This window comes from Anomalospiza imberbis, chromosome 6, assembly GCF_031753505.1.
Source record: "Anomalospiza imberbis isolate Cuckoo-Finch-1a 21T00152 chromosome 6, ASM3175350v1, whole genome shotgun sequence".
NCBI classification, from domain to species: domain Eukaryota; kingdom Metazoa; phylum Chordata; class Aves; order Passeriformes; family Viduidae; genus Anomalospiza; species Anomalospiza imberbis.
In genome coordinates this window covers 32,747,609-32,773,992 of record NC_089686.1, presented here as the reverse complement: position 1 = coordinate 32,773,992, position 26,384 = coordinate 32,747,609, and the positions used below count along the sequence as shown (strand labels likewise).

The 26,384-nt window shown below is 36.5% G+C and overlaps 1 protein-coding gene across 22 annotated transcripts in view; it reads right to left on the bottom strand.

The window, feature by feature from the left end:
• GPHN (gephyrin) overlaps positions 1-26,384 on the bottom strand; it is a 279,199-nt gene that overhangs the window by 106,878 nt on the left and 145,937 nt on the right. For 12 of the 22 annotated variants that reach the window (XM_068193120.1, XM_068193123.1, XM_068193122.1 and 9 more), the window contains exons 4-5: positions 24,999-25,091; positions 15,404-15,442 (exon numbers count right to left, since the gene is read on the bottom strand). The exons of 1 other annotated variant lie outside the window; for it this stretch is intronic. In XM_068193120.1, the coding sequence (XP_068049221.1) occupies positions 15,404-15,442; positions 24,999-25,091 (132 nt within the window). The remainder of the gene's footprint in view (positions 1-15,403; positions 15,443-24,998; positions 25,092-26,384) is intronic. 9 more of the 22 variants (XM_068193121.1, XM_068193133.1, XM_068193128.1 and 6 more) reach the window with 1 other exon arrangement.

The following is a 26,384-nucleotide window of genomic DNA, read 5'->3' as shown; positions in this document are numbered from 1 at the left end:
AGATAGAAAAAAAATTTGCAAAGGGAAGCCCATGTAGCAGGCAGGCAGGAAAATAGTAAAATGGTAATGATAATGGCCAGAGGCTTAGGCCTTCCCTTTTGATCATGTCAGCAAAACAGCAGTTCCAAACAGGCTGGTGGCTTTTATTCATAAGCAGTACATACACAGTGGGCATTGAGAAGTCTGGAAGCAGAGTCTGAAAATTCTTGTCTTTTTATCCTTTTCCCAAACAGGGAATCAGATGGAAAATCATGCACAACCTGACCTACTTCCTAACACAAATTTTCTCAAATGCACAATCTGTCCAGTCTCCCAACATCTAATTTTACTTAGGACACAACATCTTAAAGACAGGTTACAGCCCTATCCTTTCTTCATTTCCCCCAGAGTAGCTGTTGTTCAGTGGATCACATTGCTTCATGCTCTGAAACAAGATTCTAACTTATTAAGCACAACCAAATTGGTAGCAATGGTCATAAAACTGTGAATTCCATGGTAAAACATACAGCCAAACTACAATGCTTTGAAGGTACAACTATCAAAACAGAAACAGAAAAGAACATCTTAAGTATAAGGACACCCTGAATAAACTGAATTTTCTTTGCAGTTTGATATAGAAAAAAAATCAGGCAAATTATTTTGTGGGAAAGATTCAATTATAAATGACATACTTGTACTTTTGTAAGCTCTTAATTTACGAACAGAAAACTAAAGTCCTAGAGAAGGAAAATGACAGAATTAACCCAACAGCATCCCTTAAAGAAGGACGCTTACATGTAAGGCTGTTTAAATGAAGCAATAAATAACACAGAAAAAAAAATATCCACCAAGAGTACAGATAATCAAATGGCCATATTCTCAGATGTGGTCACTAGCTTCTGACATTTTTAAAGGAATATCAGAATATTAATTAATTAGAAATTAATATCAGTATTAGAAGACCTCAGACACCGCTACCATGTAAATCTTTGAGTATTAATAAGCAAACTTGTAATGTGCTCAGTTATGGGAAGCTGTAACTTTGGTTTATAATAAACCAAGCAATTTTAATTTAGTAGCTGACATCACAGTCTGCTGTATTTCAAGCATAGCATGTTGGGTTTTGGATCTACCATTCTCTATGCAGAAACAGAAAAGTCATATGAATACAACCCAGTGACTGTGTTTTACACAGGGAAAATAAGAAGTGAGCTTGGAATGATGTAAACAAAAATAAAACTCCTCCATGGAGAGAAATTATCTTAAGATACCTGCTGAGGTATGAAATCATCAATCACATTAAAAATTCTAAAGACATCCATAGACCTGATGATTTTTACAACATAGAAGATAAAGGCATTGCAATGGTGAAGAGACACTTTGCTGACCATGAAAAGGCTAGTGAAACATAGAATTCTCTGTGTGTGCATACATAGCAAGTCTGTATCTATGCCTTTTCATTTCAGTTAATACCATGCTTCAAAGCTATTCAAAACTGTTTTTAAATATAAAGTGCATTTTGAGATTTGTTTTCTGCCCTTGAGCACAGTGACACTTTGAAGATATCATTAGTTAAAATTCTAAGCAGGCTTCAAAGGTAGTATAAGATGCAAGACAGTCCAAGAACAACGATCCTGCAGCTCAGGGAGTCCTGCAACGAAATTCAAGTCCATTCTCCAACTTCACAAGAAAAATGACCTTCACAAAATGTCAGTGCTAGCAGGCAATATGATTATTAAAAATGTATAGACTAAGCAACAAAATCTGAAAGGGCATGAAGTCCAGACAGCAGTATGATCCTCAACATGGGTTTCTAAAAATAGTTTCAAAATATATAAGCTTATATTTATTACTGCAGATGGACTTATACAAACAGGGAAATGTTTCCTGTTTTCATGTTTGCAGGCTGACTGGACTGGATGGATGTAACCAAAAAAGCTACTGCTAAGTAAACCACTGTTGCAGTGACATCTGCTCTTGAAATTAGCCACTCTATAGTCCACTTCTGGGATGTCCTCAAATAACATGACTTAACATATGCCCTGAACGGGAACTGAAATCACCATCACACTGGGAAGCACACTCTAAATTTGCTATACATATATATACTTATATGAATGAAGTCAGCAATGCTGCAATCTGTAACAACGCTTTGTTTCACCTAACAAGGTACCAAAGTGCTGGTGGCCAGGTTTTCTCATACTTCTTTCAGTATTTTTTTATTTGAAGGAAGGGTGGAAGAGAGATGTCAAAATTTAGATTTTCATCTGTGTCCAGTTCAGGAGTTAACTGCTGGGTACCGATACCTGCCTCTATGGAAACTATTAAGGAATTAGTGACTCAGCACCTTCGCATTTTACCAGTACTCTAGCAAGGCTGAATTAAGACTCTTCAATCTTGTTTCATGGGCATTTCTTTTGTTGGTAGTCTCACCATCAGCCAGCTGTTGCATGCTGCAGGGGGCCAGTGCTGGCACAGGATGAATCACAAATCAAGGCTGTTGCCCTCGGCTCTCTTACAACAGCAGCGATGACACTGTTGGGCAGATGCAGGAAAAAATGATGATGTTTTGTTCAGAGCTGTGACACTGATGCCTTAATTAGGACTGAAGTTTTACACTGATTCTTGAACCTTAGGCTGATGACTTAGGTAGGTGGAAAATACTGGAGAAAAACTGCATAAAACACTAAAATGATATCAAATAGCATCCCCAGCTTCTGATGGATAAGCTGGTAGTGCAAAGAAAACAGGTCCATACAGGAGGGAGGTGGAAGAGACGGGTTCCACAGAAACAGAAATACTTGAAAGTAAAAGCCAGAATTCAGGAGAAAGACAAATGCGGAAAGTCCAGCTTGGAGGTTTGCCAAGAAAGGCAAGGTTTGTCGTTTAGATAGGAGAAGGGAATGTGGGAAAAAGAAATCTAAAGTGGAAAGACAGAATTGCAGGAAATCCAAGCAGTAGGATTCTCAGAAGGGGAGAATGAGAATAGTGTGAGGGCAAGTGAATGAAGTGAGTGGGATGGAAAAGAGCGAGGAGGTTGAAACCTGAGGATTTTTAAGTTCCCTTCAAACCTGACCATTCAATGCTTCTACAAAGAAAGACTGCCCAAGGCAGCTTTGACAGAAAATAGATGAGCGAGAAACTCAGGAGAACCACAATGAGAAGACAAGACATGACAGAAGTGTCAGGACGTGGGGGAGCCATGGAGAGAGACAATGGGATTGAAATAAAATGCTACTTTCCACTCCAAAAAGGAGAAGTAGGGACAAACAATTTAATTATTTAGGATTTACTAAGGATATCTATGAGAGCAGTACCTCTTCTATTTCACTGCTATATGAATAAATGCAATTGATATTAAAGCACATTTTTGATTGTTTACAAAGTGCCTTTTTATTGGAGTTAGGGCATTGTGTTCCCAAACCAACTGGTGTATTTTTAGGTATCTTTGACGTAGTTGCAGTTGCTTAACAAATGGCTCATTGCCAAGTGGTTTCACAGAGATCTCTGCTGCTTCACTGCCTTTCTTTGCCTCCATAAATTGTTAGTTCAGCTTCTAACCTGTGGAAACCTTCCCAGGCAGTTATTGGAGGACATACCTAATGCAAACTGATTTAATTAAAAGACCCAGGACTACTCTTCTGGAAATGTTCAGAAACTCCTTATCTTTGTCTTTCAGGTATTAAGCATAGCAAAGGTTGACCTCAATAGCAAGTCATAATCTGAGCCATTTCATATACACTGCAGCTAGTTTTAGGCAGTAATATAGTTTTAGTTCTTCAACTAAATTCAAGTATGAGACTCAGAAATCATAATAAATTCAATTAAATTAAGATGACAGAGACTGCCTCTGTGGAAAATATTATTTCTGTTGAGCAAGTTAAAATCTATGACTCTGCATAGTACATAATAGAGCTATAAATGCAAATTAATGGACAAATTTGCAGATAATTTATGTTTAACAGACTACAGCATTAGCATCAATAAGATTTAATTAACTATTTGAGCTTTCCACTGAAAGCTGAAATCTTGGAAGGGCTTTACCAAAGAAATAGCTAGATAACCTCTGCAACAGAGCTCACAGATGACAGAAGAGCAGAGAAAAACTAGAGAGACAGAGCAGTCAAACATGCAACAAAAGCATTGCTCACGTCTATCAACCAGTTGTGTAACAAGTGTTCACTTTAGGAATAAAAATTGCATCTCTCAATCTGGAGATGAGATGCCTTCTTCAAAGTCATTCAGAATTCCTCTGCTGGAGGCAACACATGTGCCAGTAATTTTTATTCACAAATCAGCTATTTCAGCTTATTGTCTACTTCCCTACTTTTATTTTGCAGGAAGAAAATAGAGCTTACATGGAGCTAGACCAATCAGAGCTTCTCACCAAAAAAACACTAATCTATTTCTTCTCCATGAACAATAAGAATTACAGGTTTCAGCAGTTGGTTTCTTTCAATACATTGGGAAGTTTTTTGGATAAGGATATAAACTCATCTCAGTTTCACCATTATGTCTTTTCTTGAATTCTTCCTGTTCTTTGCCACCAATAACCTGTATGGTGATATTCAATGTCTTTTTTTTATATATGTAAGGCATGACAGGATTTGCAGTCTTTAATGTCTTCCAAAATCAAATTTCTTTGGTTAATTGCTCAGTTATCTTGACAAATGGATGAAACTGATCACAACATGCTACTGCTGCAAAACAACCAAAATCAAGTAGCTTTATAAAAATATGATGCTAAAGTAAGTCTAAAGCAGTTGCAGTGTTTGGGCTCAGGATGACTGGTGGTGACTAGGCAGACATGGGGTCAGTGCTGACCCTGATACATTGTTTGCTCCTGCTCATAAAGTGACCATCCAGCTTTGCCAATTTTACTGTACAGTAAGACACTCATACTGAGACTGGTGAGTCCTTGTTGGGGAGTTTTTGGTGTTAAACGCAGCTATGTCTACACATAGACACATACTAAGAGCACTCTCAGACTTTTGTACATTTTTTTTTTTTACATAAAAGAAAACAAAACACATCTAATCCTATTAGAGTGCCTTACCCTAGTGACTTTCCCTCTTACCAGTGAGTGGTAAGCTTGATACATACTTCTCTGCTAACTGACCTGATTCAATTTTCTTTTACCATTTCTTCTCCCAACTCAAATCTACAAACAGCCAAAGGTGAATGGGACCCTGATTAATGTAGCCAGCTAAAACGGAACTCTACAAACTGGTGTAACTGCACATACTAATAACACATTTCCACTGACAATAATTCTGTAGCAAATGCTGCTTGCACTCACACATCTGCAGTGATTCTGCTGCCACCCAGAACCTAAACATCACAGAATGACCCTACAAAATTTATTGGTGTGAGGAACAAAATTGTCCCAGCAATAACTACTGTTAGATTAAATACAGATTCTATTTTCTCTATTTCTCCCCATATCCACGACTTCCTCTGCCTGCAAATCCTCCTCCGAATTCTCTCCCTCCTTCCACCGGGACCCACCAAGCCATTTATTGCAGCCTAATGCCTATGGCATGAGACCCAAGTGCCAGAAGCTAATCCAGTGTCTGCCTTCTTTATAAAGTGCTCCCAGCAAACGAGTCTATCAGAGTGCTTCCACTGTGTAAATGACCACAAAAAGCAGGTAGCAAATAGAGGCACCTCTGACAACACTCAATGACTTATGCATTACCAAGCCATAAACATATTTGATTCCCAATAGCTGGACCCCAATGATAATTACTTTTGTAAACAAATTATTATCACCATCATCAACAAATAAAGTGTATATTAATTAATAATAAAGTTAATAAAAACCTTAGTGCTCACTGTAGCTTTCCTTAAAAGTCCTTGTTTTCTTCAACTAAAATCAAACTCATTAAAATATTTACTTAATAACACTCAGTTTCTTTTTTACTTACATCTTGCAAAACATTTGGGGGAAGATGCTTCACATTTTACACACTACAGAGAACCTGAAAATTTAAAGTATTATACTAGAAAAAAACAACATTGTGGAATTTGTAAATTATTCTTCCACTTCTGCAGATCTAGATCTAAATTTTTATTTAAACCTGATTGCATATGATTTATATAAACTTCATAGATCAGTGATTTGCTTGTCCCATTTGTGTAATCGAAGTGTTAAGGAAATTGATGTATCTGAGCATCCAACCATGCATATTTTCTAAATATCACTTCTAATATATATTGTGGTAATAATACTTTTTTTTATTCCTGATTGCTAAACAAAGTTTTAAGATCTTAAATGCATATAAAATATTTATGCCATAAAACTGATCTTAATTTTATGATACTGCCTATCCCCATAGATTTTCATAAACCCACTAGAACAATCATTTTTAGTAGCTGCTAAACAAAGAAGACACTAAATGCTTTTCTGCACTGTAAGGAATTCATTTATGCTGTACAAAGTTGGACACAGCCCACCAGATGCAGCACATTACAGCTGTCTAAAGGGGTGTGTGAAGCCAGTGTCAAAAGGCAGAGTATTTGCAGTGGTGGGGAGGTCAGGAGGAGCTTGGTAAAACAACAGCTGGAAACAACCCTGCACTTCGTACAAAGAAGGGCCAGGTGTCTGCTTCCTCTTTCAGCCCTCTTTCTACGTGCAAACTGCTGTGCTTCCCATTGAAGCTCCACTTTGTGCAAGGTCCAGCAAAAGTAGTATAGCTGAAGACTTCCTGGTAAAGACAATAAAATCATTCTGCTATTACAAAAACACTGTTAAAATGTTATCCGTTAATAATTACTATTATTTTAAATTTTTCCTCAGTTATTTCAAACTGCTTTGTATTAGTATAAAATAGGAAATCCAGCCCAACCTTTAAATAATTCTCTAAAATTTGAAGAAAGGAACAAAACACGAGAAGTCAAAAATTTTGTTCTCTGAAAAACAAATTCATGCCTCACAAATGAGAGAAATAAGCATGGGTATTTACACTATGCCAAAAGAATTCTACATGACTGAAGTGACAACATAATGAGCTTTAACTAACAGAGTACCAGCTAGGGAGCAGTGTCTCATAAAAATATACCCTAGACACTGTTTCTAGTTATGTGTACTATCTTCTAGGCTATATACCTATACTAAAGTGCAGTCAGGCTACATTCAGCTTCATTTCAAAACCAGTGCCAAACTTAGATTCTTCTATATGGGAAGAGTGGGTGTATTTGTGGTTTGGGAAAGTATACTCAGCAATTAATCAGAAGAGAACTAAGAACCAGAAGATTTAACTTGCAATTTCACTTCTATAAATAAATAATTTTGCAATGTTTTAGCTGTGGACACTGGCTACTGAAACTGAAATGCGAAATTCTTCTCTTCTGAGGATCTTGTCTGATGTTTCCTAATACTTGCTACCTTTTGCCAAGAACAAATACAGTATACGAAACACTTGTACTTCTGAAAATTCAGTCAAATTCTTCCACAGGTTAAGTAGCTCCTCCAAACACTTTCAGATCTCAAATCTTCGATGTTGAAGATTTAACAAAAACAATCCCTCCCAAAATACACCTTCTGCACTACAAAGGGTGGAGTAATGAGTGATAATTTTTCAGGAATACACCACAGCAATAGGAGAACTACAAAAGAATACTTTCTCTTAAGATTCTCTTACACAGTGTCGTTACTCCTCAGGTAAATGATAAAGCATCTCTAATAACAACCTAAGAACTTTTTCCATAACCTAAAAATTCATAGAAATTATTATTTTGTGACATCCATCACATGCATGTGATGCAATTCATGTGTTCAGAGTCTAAACAGCTGTCAGATTTGGCAAATGCAAATGACACTTTCATTAGAACTGAACAAGCAAACAGATTTTGACAGCCAAAGTGACCTACTGCGCATTCTGTCAAATGATTTCCTATATAGGACTATTTTAACATCTGGCACAAATTACATTTTTTACCTCCAAGATTCTCATGGAAACAGTTGAATGAAAAGGTTCCTCAAACAGAAGATGAAAATTGTTTTGTTGAGACTGCTGTAGCACAGAGCACTAAAGTGGAAGACAGCAGAATTCCTAATCTGTACTGAGTGAGGCATATTAAATATATCACTATTACCTTTTCCTCTGGAATTTTATTATTTAATTAATGGCTCACAGTAGTTTACAGTAATAGTTAACAATATATACATATAAAACTCCCAGTGTAGAATATATTCTCTCTATTTAATTTTTCCTAAGATGTTTACTATGTACCTTTCCAAAACACCAGGTTTTTTCAGTTTTAGAAGTCATTAAAACATCTTTCATGCACTAGGTAAAACCAGTTGAATCATTTATTGACATCAGCTGTGACAGAGCAGTGCTTTCACATTATTACAACTTTGCACTGTATAGACAAATTCTGCCAGTTTACTTCCCAGCCGCAGAACTCAGTTCTGAAACCCTCAAGGTTCCTATAACATACACACTTTTTCATTAATATAGATATAGCAACACAGGTATATAAGCACCTCGCCTCACATACTTTTTTGCTGTGCTTGAAGCAGAAGACCATCAGAAAAAAATCTTTTTGCTTTTTAATAAAATTCCCTCTGTGTCCAAACACAGAGTGCTTTTTCAGCACACTGATATTTACACTAGCAGTGTGTGAATGAATAGCTGAGAAAAGGCAGTAGCTTTTAAGAAATGACAAGGCAAAAGAGATTCTTGGATAGGCACAGTGAACAAGTTAGTTCTTGCTCTGTGTACCCAATATGTACACAGGACTCCTGCACTGAATGCTAAGCATTTCACTACCACAGCAAATGTGCTCACACTAAAGTGTACAGCAACTACAAACATCACACCTCTAGGCAGACTAACTCAAGTGAAAAATCAGACAGTATTTCTGTATAAATTATATGGGCAATACAAAACCATAATTCAGAATAACACAGAAATCAAACACACTCAAGGTTAGCTGCCCAACACTTTGTATCTGATGAAACAAAATATATCTTAAATAATCATCTTTTTTTAAAAGAAATGATAAAATGAAAATAAACAAAGACACAAAATATTTATAGGGAAAATATTAGACTGTCTAAACAGTGTAAAAGCTATTGAGAAAATCCCACAGTTCTAGCTAGACTGGAAAATCCATCTTTGTTAACCTTAAAGTCAAAAGAAAATTCCACTCTCTCTTGCCTGCAAAGAATGATGATGATTTAACAGCAGCTCCTCATTAAGATTCTGCAGGAATAAGATCCCTAGGAGACAAACACATTTAAGAGAACTTTGTGCCCTTCTCTGTTCTTTTTCCAGGAATGCCCAATGCTGACAAGCAGAAATCAGTAAAATACGGATGAATTGTAAAAGAGTTTGAAAGACACCATAGCGTTAAGCCTTGCTCTTAATGGATGAATTCTGAATAACCCTGGATACCTAAGCATTATTTGGTTTCAAAGGAGGAACTGATCAGCTTATAGTAGGAAGTGACAATAACCCAATAACTTTTCACTCTTTAAAAGGGAGTTGTAGGCCAAAAATTCAGCCAAAATTGAAGGGGCAACGTGTAGGTTTCATTCAGCTTTAAAATTTGCAAACTCTGCCACTTGAACATGATGATGATTAGTTCCCTGGAATGAGTGATGTATGTGATTGCAACACTACACAAAACAAAGCTTATTTACTACTCACTCAGTCTATCTGCAAAAAGGTTGCAAGAAGAAAGCATAATAAAGGTGTACAAATATTTATTGAAAGCAACCAATGAAGGTGGAAAAGATTGATTACTGTTGCTATGATGTTCCATGACAGCAGTAAAGGCTGAATCAAACAAAAGCTTAGGTGCAGTCTCAGATAAAATTCCCAAACAATTACATAAATCTGAATTCATTAAACGCCCAAATGAAGTGAAAGAAGCTCCACCAAGTCATAGAATAGTCTGAGTTGGGAGGGATCTCTTAAAGGCCATTTAAATCCACTCTCCCCTGCAATAAGCAAGGATATCTTCCACTAGATCAAGCTGTTCACAGCCCCATTGAACCTGACCTTGAACACTTCCAGGGATGGGGCATTCATAGCTGCTCTGTGCAACCTGTGCTAGTGCCTCATGACCCCCACAGTACAGAATTTCTTCTTAATATCTAAATTCACCCTCCTTCAGTTTAAAATCATTCCTCGTCCTATCACATCAGGCCCTGCTAAAAAGTTTGGTCCCATCATTTTACAGTCTCCCCTTAAGTCCTGAAAGAATGCAATAGGGCCTCCCTGGAGCCTTCTCTTCTCCAGGCTGAATCTAAAACCTGCCTAGGCAGAAGAGCAGCAAAATATACAGGCAGAACAATTCTGCAACAGTCACTGATTCATTACTTTGCACATGCATCTGTAGGAATAAGGCCTAAAGCCAGGAGAGATGCTGTGAAATGTGTGGTGAAAGAACTGATGTGGGCATGATGGCCTGGTGCTAGGGGTGCAAAACCCTGCCTTTATATACAAACAGCTGCCCCCTCACCATTTATGAAAAGCAGCAACAGGATATTTGACTACAATATCATCTCCACTTCTCCCTGAAGTATCAATTTTGCATTTGAAATCTTCTTTCAGAGGTAGAGGATGAGAACATGATCCCATTCTGCAGACAAGCCAACAGGCTTGCTGCTCTGTTCCTCGCTGAAGCTGGGATGCCTCTGTAAGATTGGTGCCTCTGTAGGATTAATGCCTCTGCCTGCCTTGGACATTACATGTGAAGAGTTGTACATTGCACTATATGCTTACATTTTGTAGACCTAGTGCATTTATTATAATCAATCTAACAAGAACGTATAACATGCTGCTTTCATGAACTACACTATCTGTGAATCTGCGCTCATGGAAGTTCTCACTGAATGTGGCCAGACTTAAAGTGCCAAATTCACTGCAGTCAGAGAGTAAGCTGACTGCACCTACACCCTCTTGATCTCTAGTGAGCAGCTGGGAAACAAGGGATTGATTTGCGGTCAAATTTGTATACTCTAAATGCAATATCATCTCCTCATTTTTCCAGCAAAAGCTATTGGCCAACTAAGTTAAGAAGTAACAGCAGAGAGACACTGGGACTTACTCTATAACAATTAATTGTAATAGCAAAAGCCTTTGTCTATGACAAGTGAAAGGGCATGTATGCTCTTCAGCACAACATGTATCATTCAAAGCATTCTTGTCTAAAATTAACCAAATAAATTTTTCAATCTGTATCCAGAAGCAACATACACACATAATAAAATCTGAATTCCGAGTTGATAGGAGTCACTGTCAGACACATTATTTTTAAGAGTGGAAAACGTCAAATAAAAGTGAAGGCAGTGATTAAATGGATCAAGGGAGTGAAACACCTTCTGGAACTCCCAAGGTAGAAAAATAACAATATATATCTCTTTCTTTTTGAGTGCAAAAGACCTGTGTTAGTTAGGAATTTGTTTCTTTTCAGAAACTTCTGAAGAAATTAGTTGCTTAGAGACTACAATACTGCTACCATCAGAAAAGATACCTTTAGAAAACAGAGAAGAATAAAGAAAGTGAACTGTAAAAAAATAAAAGGAAATTAAAAAGTGCATTGAAGTAAAGAGATCATAAAATAAACACTCTCTCCTGATTAATAATTTGCAAGATTTAGATAATTTAATTCAGGAAATGACTATGAGAACTGTAACAGGGATTTTTATCAGAGATAATAAGGAAGGAAAAGAGTGAAAAAAGTGGAATAAAACAGACGTAAAATTGGGCTGATAAAAGTAAATTTAGTTATTCTGGAAAGGGAAACTCTGTGAGCTGGGAAGACTTGTACTGCTCATGACTATTTTAGAAGCTAATTTTTCATTGAAAATCAGCACAGGATAGGCTAAAGAATACCTTCAACCTCCCCACCCCCCCTGAAAATAAGAAGGACAAAAGACTACAAAAACCTCCCCAAAATCCCTATTAAAAAAAAAAAAAGATAAAATAATGTGGTATATCACTATTACAGGGATTTAACTGTGAAAATGTTACTCCTAGGGCTTTGTGTGCAAACTTTTCTTTAACCAAATGTTGACTCATTTGTAAGACAGAAACTAAAATTTATTCTTTCAACTTACCACAGATTCTCTTAAAACTAATTTGAATATTTGTACCAGGCAGAAAACTGATTTAACTTGATATGTTACAGTGAAGCTGCCTAAGACAGCACTGCATCAGTTCTGTCGCAGGTATCATTTTCAGCGAAGAAAGTTCCATACATTCAAGAAAAAGCTTAGTGTTTATTTTCCTCCAGCTTCTGATGCTTTTCTGCATTTAAAATTCATGTAACTCGAATATTATTTGAAAAAAACCCATGTATTTGAGGTAATATTAATTTAAAAAACCCTATATTAAAAATAACTGAAATGATACATGAACAAATTACTTATGTTTCCTGGGATAAGAAGTGAACTCTAGCAGTATCCTGCAGCCTCGCTATGCTAGAGTGACTATTCCTCCTCCCTTCCAGCCCCTGCTATGCTTCTCAAACAACAGCCTAGGGAAGCATCAAAGTAACACTGGGAGTTAAAGCTTGGAGAAAGTGATTTGCCATTGAGACCTGTTCTTGTCACCACACCCTTCAACAACATGAAGCTGGTGGGAAGTGAGAGACTGACACCCTACCATCTTTAAGAGTTTATGAAGTTGTGAAAAAAATATGCTTGGAAAAGCAAGGGAGGGTTGGAAAGGCTGAGAAGAGAGAGTACAGGAGAGCCTAGGAGTCAGTAAAGGACTAAAATATAGGTGGACATTCACATCCTCCAGCTCCTTGGAGCAGAACACAAGTTAACTGGTTTCTAGGCATTAATGTGAAAACTGGGAGAAGGGTCCTACTAGATCTTTTCCTGAACATTGCCAACTGTCCTGGGAGCCATCCTCCACAGCAGCAGGCTGGTGTTGGGGCATGGGAACAAGGTGCTCTCTCACAGTGTCCTTCTCTGATTCCACAGCTGGTCCTACACTGGTGAAAGCTGCTACTGACTCAATGAATGCTGCCCTGCCCCTATGCTTATAATGCCTCAGGTTTTAGCTTTTCTATTTTTCGGATTCTGTGCTGCTTTAGTGTGTCGTTCTGAGCTTCATATTACAGGATAGTAAGCTCTCTTCTCAGAGTAGGTAGACAAAACAATTCCTTCTCTAGCTGGGGACCAAGGACAAATGATCCAAATCTCGGGCCCAAGAGCATAAACGACGGAATGAAGAGAGAAAAACAAGAAGGGTGGGAGTTCAGAACCTAAAGCTATAATTGGACAATTAACTCCAATACGCTAATGGACCAGAACTTATAAAAGTGAGAGACCTTGTGACTGGTCATCCATTTTGTGACCATTTTGGTTCATCTTGGGTGTAGCCCTGGCTGGGCTCTTGTCCTGCCCAAGGTGTATCCATTGAGGCCTTTTAATAAATACCTACTTTATTCTTTAACTCCGTCTAGCCTCTGGTCTAGGTCAGCCTTCACAAGGCATCCCTTTAGACATAATTTCATATATTTAAGGTAACTTTGAAGATAGCAAAAGCAGTAATAATATATCTGAAGAGATTCAAAGCTAAGGTTAAATGAACATTACATACTATTTATTTAAATACAGTAAGAATTTAATATGAAATGATGACAGGATTCATTATGACAATATTTTCTCCAGTTCCTAGTTGTTACTGGATTCAAAAACACAAACCCAACAACACTCATAATAAGCTAAAAATAATAAATAATAAGCTCTTTCCTGGCAGAGCTAGGAAAAGAGATCAAATGAGTTGAATTAAAAGAAGAGCAGGAAATCCTGCTTCTTATTCTAAGATGTGACAATGATTTACTCCCTTACAGATGGAACTTAGAGATGTAGTCAAGTCCTTGCTCCTAATCTGTGAGAGTGACAAAAGGATTCTATAAACCAGCAATTGACCATTCTCCCAGTACAGAAAAAGTAGGAAGCAGCAATTAGGACACATTTCAGTTTGGTAGTAGTGTACTGATCCAGTGGAATATTTAGATTATCTGCAACCTCTGTTTTAAATAAAGAGACCTGTAAAATTTATTTAGCTTCTTTGATCCACTGTGTTTAATGAACACAGCTCTACATTCAAACCTTAATCTTTCTGAGCCTGAGCAACAGATTGTTTTTCCTTCCTGTTATTACCTACCTTCCATGGATTCTCAGATACCTTATGTAATATTAGGGTTATAGTACTTAATTACTATTGAATTTAATACTTAATACAGTACAACTACACCTATTGAATAAAGTGATGGAAGCAAAGACTGAATACAATTCAGTTTGGTTTGGGTTTGGTTTCTTTTTTCATATGATGGGAAAAGGTTTTTAAGTAGTTCTATAAAAAGGTTGAATGCTGGTACTGAGATCAGTTTTTGGCTGGTATGTTAAACTGAATCAGACCGTGAAGGAGCCAGACAGTAGTTTTTCCCCATTTCTTACAATTCTTCTTAATCTTTTCAGACTGGTGCATATTTAGAAATAAAATCTAGGCAGATGGGTAGGACAATATGATAAGAAATGCCAGGCATAAAAGCAAGTGGTACAGGATGGCAAAAGAGCAAGTATCAGTGAGTAAGCAGACTCAAAGAGTAGCAAGGGGACACTATATTCAAGGATCAGGTGAAAAGGCATGAGGAAAATGCCAAACATTCAGCAAGTTGCTAAAGCAGTACCAAACATTCAGCAGGTGTGCCAAGCAGCAGAAGAGCAATTCCAGAAAGTCAGCAGATGCACTCAGCAGGAAGGCAATGCCAGGCACTTGGAGCAGGAGACAGGGCAGCAGGAGGCCAATGCCCGTGTACAATCAGATTGAAAGGACAACAAGGAGGCGATACATGCTGCTCAGCAGATGGACAGGGCAGTAGGTAGTCACTGTCAAGCAATTAGCTGGTCAACAGGCAATGCCAGACAGGCAAAAGGCCAAGATTTCAGGAGGACAACGCCACAAAGCCAACAGGTAGAGAGAATATAAGACAGCCGTGAATGCCAGGCAGTCCCCAGACAAGGCAGATAAAGACCAAAGCCCACCAACAATCAGATGCAACTGTTGGCAAGAGCAAAACATAAGCCTGCCAAATGACTGACAGGGCAGTAGGGTGGCAGTGCTTTTTCAACAACTCAGGATACCATGAGTGAAACAGTCCCAAGAGTCTAGATGCTCACCCTTTGGTAATATCATTTGATCAGAGTGAACCATGAAAATCCACAGGAGAATAGCACACAAATGGAAACAGCAAATGAGTCTGACCCTAGCACTTGGGGAGGCCATGGGACCTTCCTACAAAACAAAAATATGAGAATCCACAAGAAAATCAAACAAATGGGAAAAATGTGTCTAAAAACTGTTTCTGATGATGATTAAAAAAGCAAAAAAATACTAGCAAAGAATTAGTTTGGAAATGATTGGGTGGGATTGAAGATGTTGCTTACCCCTCTCTGGAGCCCACATAATGGGAATGTTGGGAATTTCTGCAGCAGAAAAACAGAAGAGAAAAGGGATTTCTGACTCCCAGTTCAAGGAAAGCATGTCAGTTTAGGACTGGGTAATATCTTTGGGCAAAAAATAAGAATTCATCTGAATCTTTGCCCATCCCCAGATACATGCCTTTATGGAGGTTTGTGAAAAATTTAAGAAGCCCACATCACTTTCATCTCATGACCTCCCACCCTTGTTCCCCAAAACCACACTTACCTCTATCACCTCTAGTATAAGAGGGGAAAGGGGTTGGTCTTGTGAGCTCATTCCCATATCCACTGCAAAATGGCTTGTGAAGTTGAGCAGGAGTACCCATTAGCCACTGCAGGCCATTTGGGAGATAAACGGAAGTCATCATTAACTGTTACTCATTATTAGTGCAGGTTGGTGTTTGAATTTGCCTTAGACACACCCACACTCTAATGAAAAGAATTAGTCTTATGAATCTTGTGGGGTAACCCTCTCCTAAGTATCAAACTTATCAGCACTTATTTGTTACCTTGAATATTCTCTTTAACTTCAGCATTTTGCTGTTTAACATGGTTGGTTTTTTAAACAAATTAAACTGTTTCAGAAATCTTAGCTGCTGCTTTATTTCAGAGGCATGCAATGAACCCTGAAATGTAAGAACTGAGAAAAATGACAGCACTAAAATAAAGTTCAATAATTTAACTCACCTGTCATTTAAATCATAAGACTTTTAATTCAGTATTCTACCTAGAAACTAAAAGAATCAACGAAGAATCAAACTTCACTATTTCTGTCTACTTAGAAGTCCACATCTGTGTGTACATTTAGCTACCTGTACATTAACTTTTTATTGTCAGCACTGAAAACCTGCATTTCACTTTGACAAGGCAGTAATATGAAACAAGAAGCCAACTCTTCCCTCTTCAAATTGTAAAGGACCTTAGATAATATAAAGGAATCATGAGCTTTGCTGTGCCCTTGCTGAATTGGGAATAGGAAAGGTTGCAGAGAGAACCTGTACAAACTTGCCATGCACTCATCTGCAACAAAGTTTTTAAAGAATACAGTAGTAGGCTAAGCGATGAAACTTTATTTATACTGATCTCTGAGTATCAACCACTCGTTCTTCTAGCAGAGCAAGGCACAAGAATAACAGAGGTTAACAGAACTTCAAATTTAGAAATTTGGGTCATGGAATAGGAATTTTTTTCCATACCCAAACTTTCCCATATTGAACACTACTATTTGGACTTAGAGCAAAATGACAAATAATTTAGGCAGAGAAGACCAAGAGACTTCCGTCATAGGATTAGTAAAGGCATAAACCAGACAGGAACTACAAATACTGGCTGAACCAAAGATACCAGAGTACAAGGTAAGGGCACGCATTGGCAGTTTTATAAAATCCTGTGATTTTGTGGCCAGCAGGAACACAAAATTAGCTACACCACATCGAGAACAAAATTGCTATCACCTTCTCTCTGAAGGGAGATCTTTGAAGCTTAATGAAAATGAACTATGACAAACTGATCTCAGTGTACCATAAGAAAATGCTTATTTATGGAGGAAAATATGGACTTTAAAAATCCAATGACAGTTTAAATGTCAACAATAAATAACAGTAGGTTATGCACCTCACTATTTAGGTATTCTGATGAAAGAGTAACTAGGAAAGAATATATGCATGAAGGGACAATAAACTAAAATATAGTCTAAATAAAGGTTAAAAAGTAATTATTTTCTTGTCCATAACTGATAAGACTTTCATGCCTAAGCGTGACAATAGTAATTTTGTTTTTCTATTTTGGTACTTATACTGAGTCAACATTTTGCTAAAGCTTCACTGCTCCATGTGGTAGCAATTAGCAAAAGCAGGAGAAGAACTAGTTATAATCCTAAGAATAACTCCCAAAGGCAGCTGCTTTCCAAGACTCTTCTAGTTTCTTTCCACTTAGTGGCTGAAAAAGCTCCTACACAGCAGGGAAGAAGTAAATGAGAAATTCTCTATTCTTTAATAAGTATTAGTTTTAATGATCAACTATTTTAATAATGAGTCATTTTGCTGTTCTGGTGTGTTAATGTCAAAAGGACTAACTCACTCAATTTTTCATACATCTTAAATCCAAACTAGTATTTGCCATCTAGTTATTATGTCTTTAAGCTGTCTTCACAGGGAAGTCTTCATAACATGTCCACATTATTTTTTTGTTAATTTTCCCTGCATTTAACTTTAACTAAACTCTCTGTAATAGACCATGACCAGAGAAAAATGACACATTAAGGACAAAAATTTCAGGCCTGACACTATTTTCAGGATTATTTTGCTTGAACTTGATGTTTAATTTTTTCAGTTTCCTATTATCTTCTCCAAAGCCATGCTTTACTGGAAACTATTTTTAAAAATGCCTAAGAGGAAAAAAAATTCCAAAAGTTCCAAATTGAAAATTTCATTATGCAGAGGTCCTATGGCAGGCCTATTTTTCTTCCCAGTTACAGAAAGGACTGCAAGATATATTTACTGTTGTGGCTACACTGCTAATAAGAGACAAGCCAGTTTATTTACACTAATAGAGAAATGTCCACATGAGCTGTGGGCTCTACAGTGAAAACACAGCTAAAAGGCATCTGTAAAACCAAGAGGAGGAAAACCCTTCCCTTTACCCCATTAAAAAAGCACACCATAATCATACTGTTCATCTGAGTGTACTTTTGGAAGTACTGGGTTCACTCACACAGGAACCATTTGTCCACTCTCAGGACATGCCAGCCTTCTTCCAACTGCCATTCCTAAATTACCTTGGAAAAACCTTTTAATTTCAAAATTTAATAAAAATGGTGAGATTTCCTGGCTCATTACTGTGGCTTTGGCTCATTTTATGAAACATTCAAATTCCTTACTACTGTTTTACTGTTCTTTGCAGCAGAGCTTGCAAATATTTCCTACATGTTTGAAAGTCAAAAAACACAGCCTCTATTTGCTATTCAAGAGTACTAAGAAAACCTAAAAAAAGCAAATAAAAGCTGATCATCAAATGAGCAAAAATAACCAAAGGCTTAACGGAACCCTATTAGCATTACCTTTATGATACGATGGTCAGACAGCTTTACACAGAAGGTTAATACTTTAGTTAAGTAATTAAAAAGATATTTGCCCCAGCATTCTCAGCCAATATTGTCAGGGTTTTGAATTTTCCAAAAATGAGACTAAAGCAATTCACGAACTCCTTTTGAATTCAGGAAATAAAACTGTTTCATTGTTCATTTCAGGATCCATTTGATTCAAACTATCTTCTCATCTAACACATACAGAACATAGGGCTGTAATTGCAGGATGATTCATTTAACATCATCCATGATTTCTGCAAGAAGTACAAGATAACTTGAGTTTTATAAGACATTTCTCCCACTAGCCAACTCTTTTGATTTGACAGAATTAAAATGAAGAATACAGCTCTTCCAGGGAATTTGCTCCTGTGATTAATCTCTTAAACAAACCCTAACCCAAACACATAAAGCCTTTTATTATGATGATTTTATTAGATTTTTCTGGCTCAATCTTTCTAATATCAGCTATTTTTACAATTCTCTTTAGTAGGTAAAGAAACCCTTCGGTACCTTACAAAGCCTTTAGTATTGTACATTATTTCCCAAAGGAAGTACAGGCAAAACCAAAGTTATTTATCAGTGTTCTTCATGATAAACTAAGCCGACTGAGTTGTATAACTCTCACAGAAAGCATCTATTTTTTTATCTTCATATTTTTACCATCATATTTTTTTTACCTTTTTCTATAGCCGCTGTGACAGTTGAAACTTTTTAAAAGAAATGCCATAAAAATATGCAGCTTTGCATTTTAGACACATCAATCCCATATACAGACAAGTATTTTCTGTATTTTTTTGAGTAACCTCTGATAGTTGAGTAAATGGAGCTGAAATGGGATCTGCCTTTCTTGCCCCTCACATTTCTCCCTGAAGGAGTCTGAGCAGCTCACAGGTGTTTCCATGCAGCGACTGCAGTTGATGATAGCAGAACCAAGCCCTTCAGTGATGAGGGTGTGCTACCAAGTTCCCCTGAGAAACTCAAACAAGAGAAGAGAAAGGCACTCTTCAGCCCTTTGTATGTCAGCTAAATCAGAGTGGAATTTCTCAAGACACAGGTATTTCTGTAAACTGACAGTGTGCTACGTGGTGCAAATAATTTGTATACTGCTGCTTCTCAAAGAAACTGGTCACAGATGTTCACTGAAGTGTTCTGCAACTAAACATATCAATTCTGCTATTATATATATAACATGCCTTCCCAAGAGAGATTAAAAATCTAAATATATAATTTTAAACGGAAGTATTATGGCACATAAATATATTTGAATTTTATAATACCAAATACAGATAATATCAAATAATAAATTTTATTGAAAAATAAAAGCAGAATAGATAAAGACCTAATCATATAAGCTAAGAACTGCCTGGAGGACTAAGAAAAAGGGAATGGTACTTTACAGAGTTGCTGATAAACTTCTGAAAGAGTTGCACAGAATTTGGAAGAAGTCTGTCACAGAGTAGTCTGCTCCATTTAAGCACCTTTGTAGATTAGACGCACGTAGCAAGGATCTGTAATGCCCATCCTTTAGGGGCAAGCTGTGCTGGAAACAATTTTCTAAGAACTATGAAGGCCTCAAAGGTCTGATGGCAAGTTACAGGGTCAGATGTCATCCATACACAGCACATATTGTTATACAATAGCTCACCAGAGAAATCAAACCTAACTCAGAGCAAGACCTCCATTAAGAGATCTGAAAAGCTACAGTTTTAAAAGAGACTACAAAAATATTTTCTTAAAATAGCTATTAAACCTGAGGGCACCTGGAATATTGAAGGGTGCAAAACTGAAACATAACCTGGGTTATTAGAGGTTGTACAATTTCATATTATTCCTACCACAAAAGAACTTATGTTCCATGTGAGATGAAGGCTTAATTCCTCCACACTATGGAGCCATCCTGAAGTGACCGTTTGTACAATGGAAATTATTTTCTTTTGGTCCAGTGCCAGTAATAAAATATTGCTGAGGAAGAACAGAAGTAGTCCTATATCCACAACAAACAATACTAGAAAACCTGCTGCTCTGGAAAGGCAGTATTTGAACCAGGGAGGACAAAAACCTCCTATATATTATTTCTAGTTAAGTTGCTGCCTATTAAATTGAAATTGTTATTTGCAAAGTTTAAGTCTCAGTGGATTTGGGTTACTTTGATGGAATGTGTTGCTGTGAGAGTATGGATACAACATAACTATCCCATTGTGTCATAAGCATCTCATTTCAAGTTCAAGTGGAAGCAAACACACGTAAAAACTAAAAATAATAGAGATCAAGAGGGTTTCCAACATTACTTGAGACAGAGAAATGGAAGAATATAGATATGAAAATAGTCTGCAGAAGTAAAATGTAATTTGAAGAAAATTCCATGAGAGATACCTTAGAGAATAGGGAAGAGTCAAATGTTAGAAAATTTGCATTTGGCAATAATCATAAAAATGCTGGTGCAACTTTGAACTGAGTATAAAAAGACATACTACAGAAGAATTGAGACTTTATCCTATCCAAACATGGCTTCTGTGTGGTATGTTTGGAGTATTTTGCTCATCTTGAGCATAATTTTTCAGAAACATTGATGAATAGAAGGGAGTTCCAGACAACAATGATTTCTTTTCAAGAGTTCTTACAGAACTCTGATGAAAGAATAAGTAAGTATGCATATATTTTCAGACTAAATGAAAACAAGTATTTGTCTAAGTAAATTTTAAACCAGTCCATAAATATTGAAGAATATAAACAGCAAGAACTGAAAGAAGATTCACAAATTTTCCATAACACTCGAAATGAGTGTAAGGAAACATCTGTCTGGTGTTACATGCTGGAAAACAGCTCATCTCTGTTTTTTTAAAGTATTATCTTAAAATCTTAGGGCTCAAAATTACCTGCAGTGTGGATGCACTACTTGTGAATACATGTTGTGACACAGTTCAAGAATGTCTATCATCAATTGAGAACAATACATTGATTTCCACCGCTATTATCTAAGCATATAAAATTAGTCGCAAATATGGGCAAACAAGACTCACACAGAATCATATTAGAGACAAAGGATAAGAAAACATCTAGGAGACAATTAGGAGACAGACAAGTGAATTTTTTGAATGTACAAATTTGCAAAAGAATAAATGTAAAAATACAGAAGAAAACTGAGCAGAGCACCCGTATACATGAGATTTTTTCTTTCCCTTTGTATTGAGCAACAGCAACAGAGAAAATACATTAATATTGCAGAAGGATTCCTAGTGATTGATAAAAATGCTGCAACATTATTTAATTTTTTTCACAGAAGTTAATGTATACTGTTATCAACATTCTGTAAGAGCTACCACTGAACTATTGTAGTTCCAAGAAATAAATGTTTGCATCTGGAAATACAAAACAAAAGTTCCCTAAATAAACTTGGGCCATGCTTGGATCTCTGTTCAGCAACAAACACTTTTTAAATCAACAAGCAGACTGTATGAGCAAACTCCAGCAGAGATTTAAAGACTATTCCCATAAATTATATGTGAAATTGCATTGTAAAAAAAAACAAAAGTGGTTGTATCTACAAAATTAGGTTTACACTTCAGCTTTAGTACAAATGCAAACTACCCCCAACTGCCATAACAGTTAAGAATTCCAGCATTCACTAGTAATGCCTATAACATACTTGCTTCAGCCATCCATTGAGTGAATTTGGTTTTTTAAATATCCACATGCATTTCATCACTTCTAGTTGTGTAGTCAAGAAAGCGCAGGATATTCACACTGCCTAAGTAAACTGACCTTTGCCCCTCAAAATGTGAATCCTAGGAACTAATTCAAAAGCTCCTCTCCACACACTGACTAGACTGAGGCCATAAATTTAGGGAACAGAGACAGGCAAGGAAAATCAGATATTGTGAATAATCCTAAAATCTTCTGTTCCATTACAAGAAAAAATGTTATTACACATCACTGAAACTACTGCAATAACCTGGAATGGTTCTGATATAGTGTTCAAATAGCAAGGTGAGTGGGGAAACTAATAATTTTTTGGGATGCTTAATTACTTATTTCTGAGGTATCAAGGAGCCATTTTTAGTTACATTATGCTAGGCACTTAATTTCAATTTTATCAATAATTACAAAATTCAATTAAGTCTTTGGGTTGCAATTATTCTTGGGAACTACCTTTATTGTGTATGTACAATTATATATCTATAGAAAAGAAACAGAGAAACCTGCTTTCTAATCCAAAGTACAGGGGAAATAAGGAGAAGCAGGACTGAAACACACCAGCAGAATTATGATTCAACAGACTTCTGTCTCTATTCTAAGGAAAACAGTAAAACATTTTCCATTATCAAATTCAATTCTTAAAAAGTTTTAAATTAACATCTTAAAGATGACATCTCCCTAGCATCATACCATGATCACATCCTTTCATTGTCAGCTCAGTGATGAGAGTGTGCTGAACTAACACCATACACACAAGGGGTGAAAACCACTTTCTACATCAATGCAAGTCTTCCTAAAGGTTTGTTATTGCACATTTCATGTTGACATAATGACTTTTCCATTTTGGGTTTTCTCATTGACCCAAATGACATAAAATATGGGGACAAACCTTAGGCTTCTTAGTATGTTTTTGGTATGACACATACAGGCAAACTGCTTTTCTTCCTTTTAAATCCTTTGTTTGACTGAATGATGTAATAAATCCTATCATAGGAACAATGCTTGTCATCACCACTTTGTAATAAACCTGGGATTCTATATCTCTACTGTGATTAAAGTTAATCTATTTTAATTAAGTGAAAAGTGAGTAAAGACTCTCCTGTGTAAGTTCTTTTTAAATATGAGAATAATTTGACAGTCAGAACTTAATTAAGTGAAAAGTGAGTAAAGACTCTCCTATGTAAGTTCTTTTTAAATATGGGAATAATTTGACAGTCAGAACACTTGTTTCTCTTATGATCAGTCCAAGTCTTGCACATCTATTATGTTTTAAAACAATGCAGTTTTTCTTCAGTACAAGTTATTAATGATTTTTATATCAATGTGTTTTTATTATACAGAGACACAGTAACAACTCGGATAACCTTCAGAATGGCTTATTCAACAAAACTGATGAAAAAAATCATCCCTACCTGTGTTAATTTGTTTGAGTAACAGCAATGCAGTGTAAAGAAAATACTAGGTGTTTGTGTGCAGAGTTCTCATTTGTTTAATTTTTGTCCCAAATGCTGCTTGAGAATCTGCGGCTAATTTTTTGCACTGGCTACAATGCTTTGTCTGCCACTGCTGCCTAGGCTTGACCCTGCACAAAGGAAAACTGAAGAAGAAATTCATCCCTCCTTCTACACAGTCCTGGTTACACAACCTTCAAAAGCATTATGTTAGTTTGCAAGCAAGAGACAAATTTAACCAACTCACTTTTCACTTTAGCAAAGTGGCTTTAGCAAAGCGAATAATCTGCAAACTCAGTTTCTCTAGGTACCACACTGTGTTCATCTTAACATTGTTCCCATTTCCTGATACACACACTGCCCCCCCAGGTTTTTGTTACTCAAGGTTTCTAGTTCCACCACAAGTAATGAACAGGAGCATTTTGTTTACATGTTTCTCTAGTTACACAAATGTTATACAATAAATTTAAAAATGGTTTTAGATTCCTAATGGAAAAAAAAGTTGAACTTCAGGCATGCGACAAAAAGTTTGTAAGTAAAAAGCATTGTAGATATGCTACAAAGAACTCAAATCAACTTAAGAGTCTAAGAAATTGAAAACATACATGAGTACTTAAGAGAAATCTAGGTATGTTTAATGATGCAAATAAACACAACTCACTCAATCTTAATTCTGCCCTTTAGTGAACATAATCACACCAAATAAAAGATGTGATCTTAAAAGTTCATGTTAAATGTAATTTGGAAACATAAATAACAAAATACTTCAAGAACAATCACACAGTCATCTCACATGGTAACTCATGGCCATGAGGTCATTAGGTAAAGCTTCTCATTTACCCTTCCTTACTTTAGCTTGATATAAGTGCAATGTAAGCACATTTCCTGAGCAACATTTACTGGTGCAGATTACCTCCACCTCTGTGCCTGTTTAGATTTTTCTGACAAGCAGATCCATCTCTCTTTTCCCACTCTTCCTTGCACAAGACACAACAAAAGCCACACAAGATTTTGCTTAGCAGTGCTGTACTGCAGTGCTAAGGAAAATTACACCACAAAGCCACTAGAATTTTGTTTTGTGAGAGGCCTGGAAAACCATTATACTACACCACATTTTAGTTTGAAAATCGTTTTGGGTCAGAACCCAAGGTCAGGGTAATTCTCTTGTGCTATTTTTTCTATTACTTCTTTCTGATTCCAAGTTGTGTAGCACTTGACTCATCCACAAATACTGCAAAGTAAAGTTAATCACCCTCCCCCCCCACTCCTCCAGACTCATGCATTTTTACACCACAGGGCAGATTTTTTTGTTCCAGGACTATCTCACCTCTGGAGTGACATCTCGCGGTGCAAACCCTGTTCCTCCAGTTGTTAAAATCAAATTAAGTTCCTTTTCATCACACCAATCTATCAGCGTCTCCTGAAAGAGAACATGAATCCTGTCAGATCTAGCAAGAAATGGTTATTTCAGATAATACCTGAAGACTTGAAATGTCTTAAAAACAGAGACACGCACAATATGGGGAATTATAAACCACTCATGGCTTTTCATACTAAGATTTTAAACCACTATTTATAACCGAGATAAGACAGAATAATGCAAGTATCCACATAATATTATTTTGCATATGGAAACTGAAATTCAGTTCTTTGTCTCTTGACCTGAATTGGAAAACAAGAATTCACAGTTATTAATTTCTACCACTGTTTATTTTGATATATAAATATAATATTCTTTGATACACATTAATAATATACATTTAATTTAGATAACAGCATTGATTCCTGTTACAGTAACTTTGATTTCCATGCTGCAGTTTTTGATAGCCTGAAAAAAGCAAGAACCACATACCTGTAAGCCCAACTACCAAAAGATGCAATAATGCACTTGATGCAGCAGGTGATGATCTGTAATCATCTTTCCTACATTCCCCCAATAGCTCAATAGGAGTGTGTATATCCATTCCAAAGCTGGACTAAGAAATCTGCCATGTAAATTCAATGACTTAGAATACTGGATAACTCATTATCTTAGAGAAGTGTTTAATTTGATTTGCATTCATTTTGAAAATGACTTTTTAAACTAGTTTTCAAACTATGGTAAAAATTTGACATAAGCAGAAGAGTTAATTAATCTCAATGTGATTATCTCACTTATCCTTCATACTCAACTGTGGGCCAGCACAGCAGGAGCATGTCTGCTTGGAGTGCAAAATTCACTGTGTTACCTTAAGTACACTCATTACATAGCAAAGTATCCACCTACACAGATCATATCAATTATTGAGACAGCTATCCATATTATAGCAAAGAAACAACATTATTTGAAAATGTTTAGGGCAAATTTAAGTTTTGGGAGTATTATACTGGGAAGGAAGGAACAGTTTTTGAGATTATTGGCTTAAAGCTTATTATTTATCACAAAATTAGCTCAGAGAAATATACTGATTTAAAAAGCTTAAAATAAAACTGTCAGAACATTTGAAAAAGTACCATCAATTTAGGTAATCCTCAGCTGTATTTTTGCAGGCCTAGTGCTGCTATGCAACTTCCATCTAACAGAAGGATCATATACAGACACTTAATTAAAAATTGCAACTAGAATAAACCCGTGTCTGACTGCAAGCCCCACCACACCAATATATCCAAGGATTACTTGAAGAAGTGGCAAAACCAAAGGTTCTGTCTATATTTCTCCTTTCTTTACTCATTA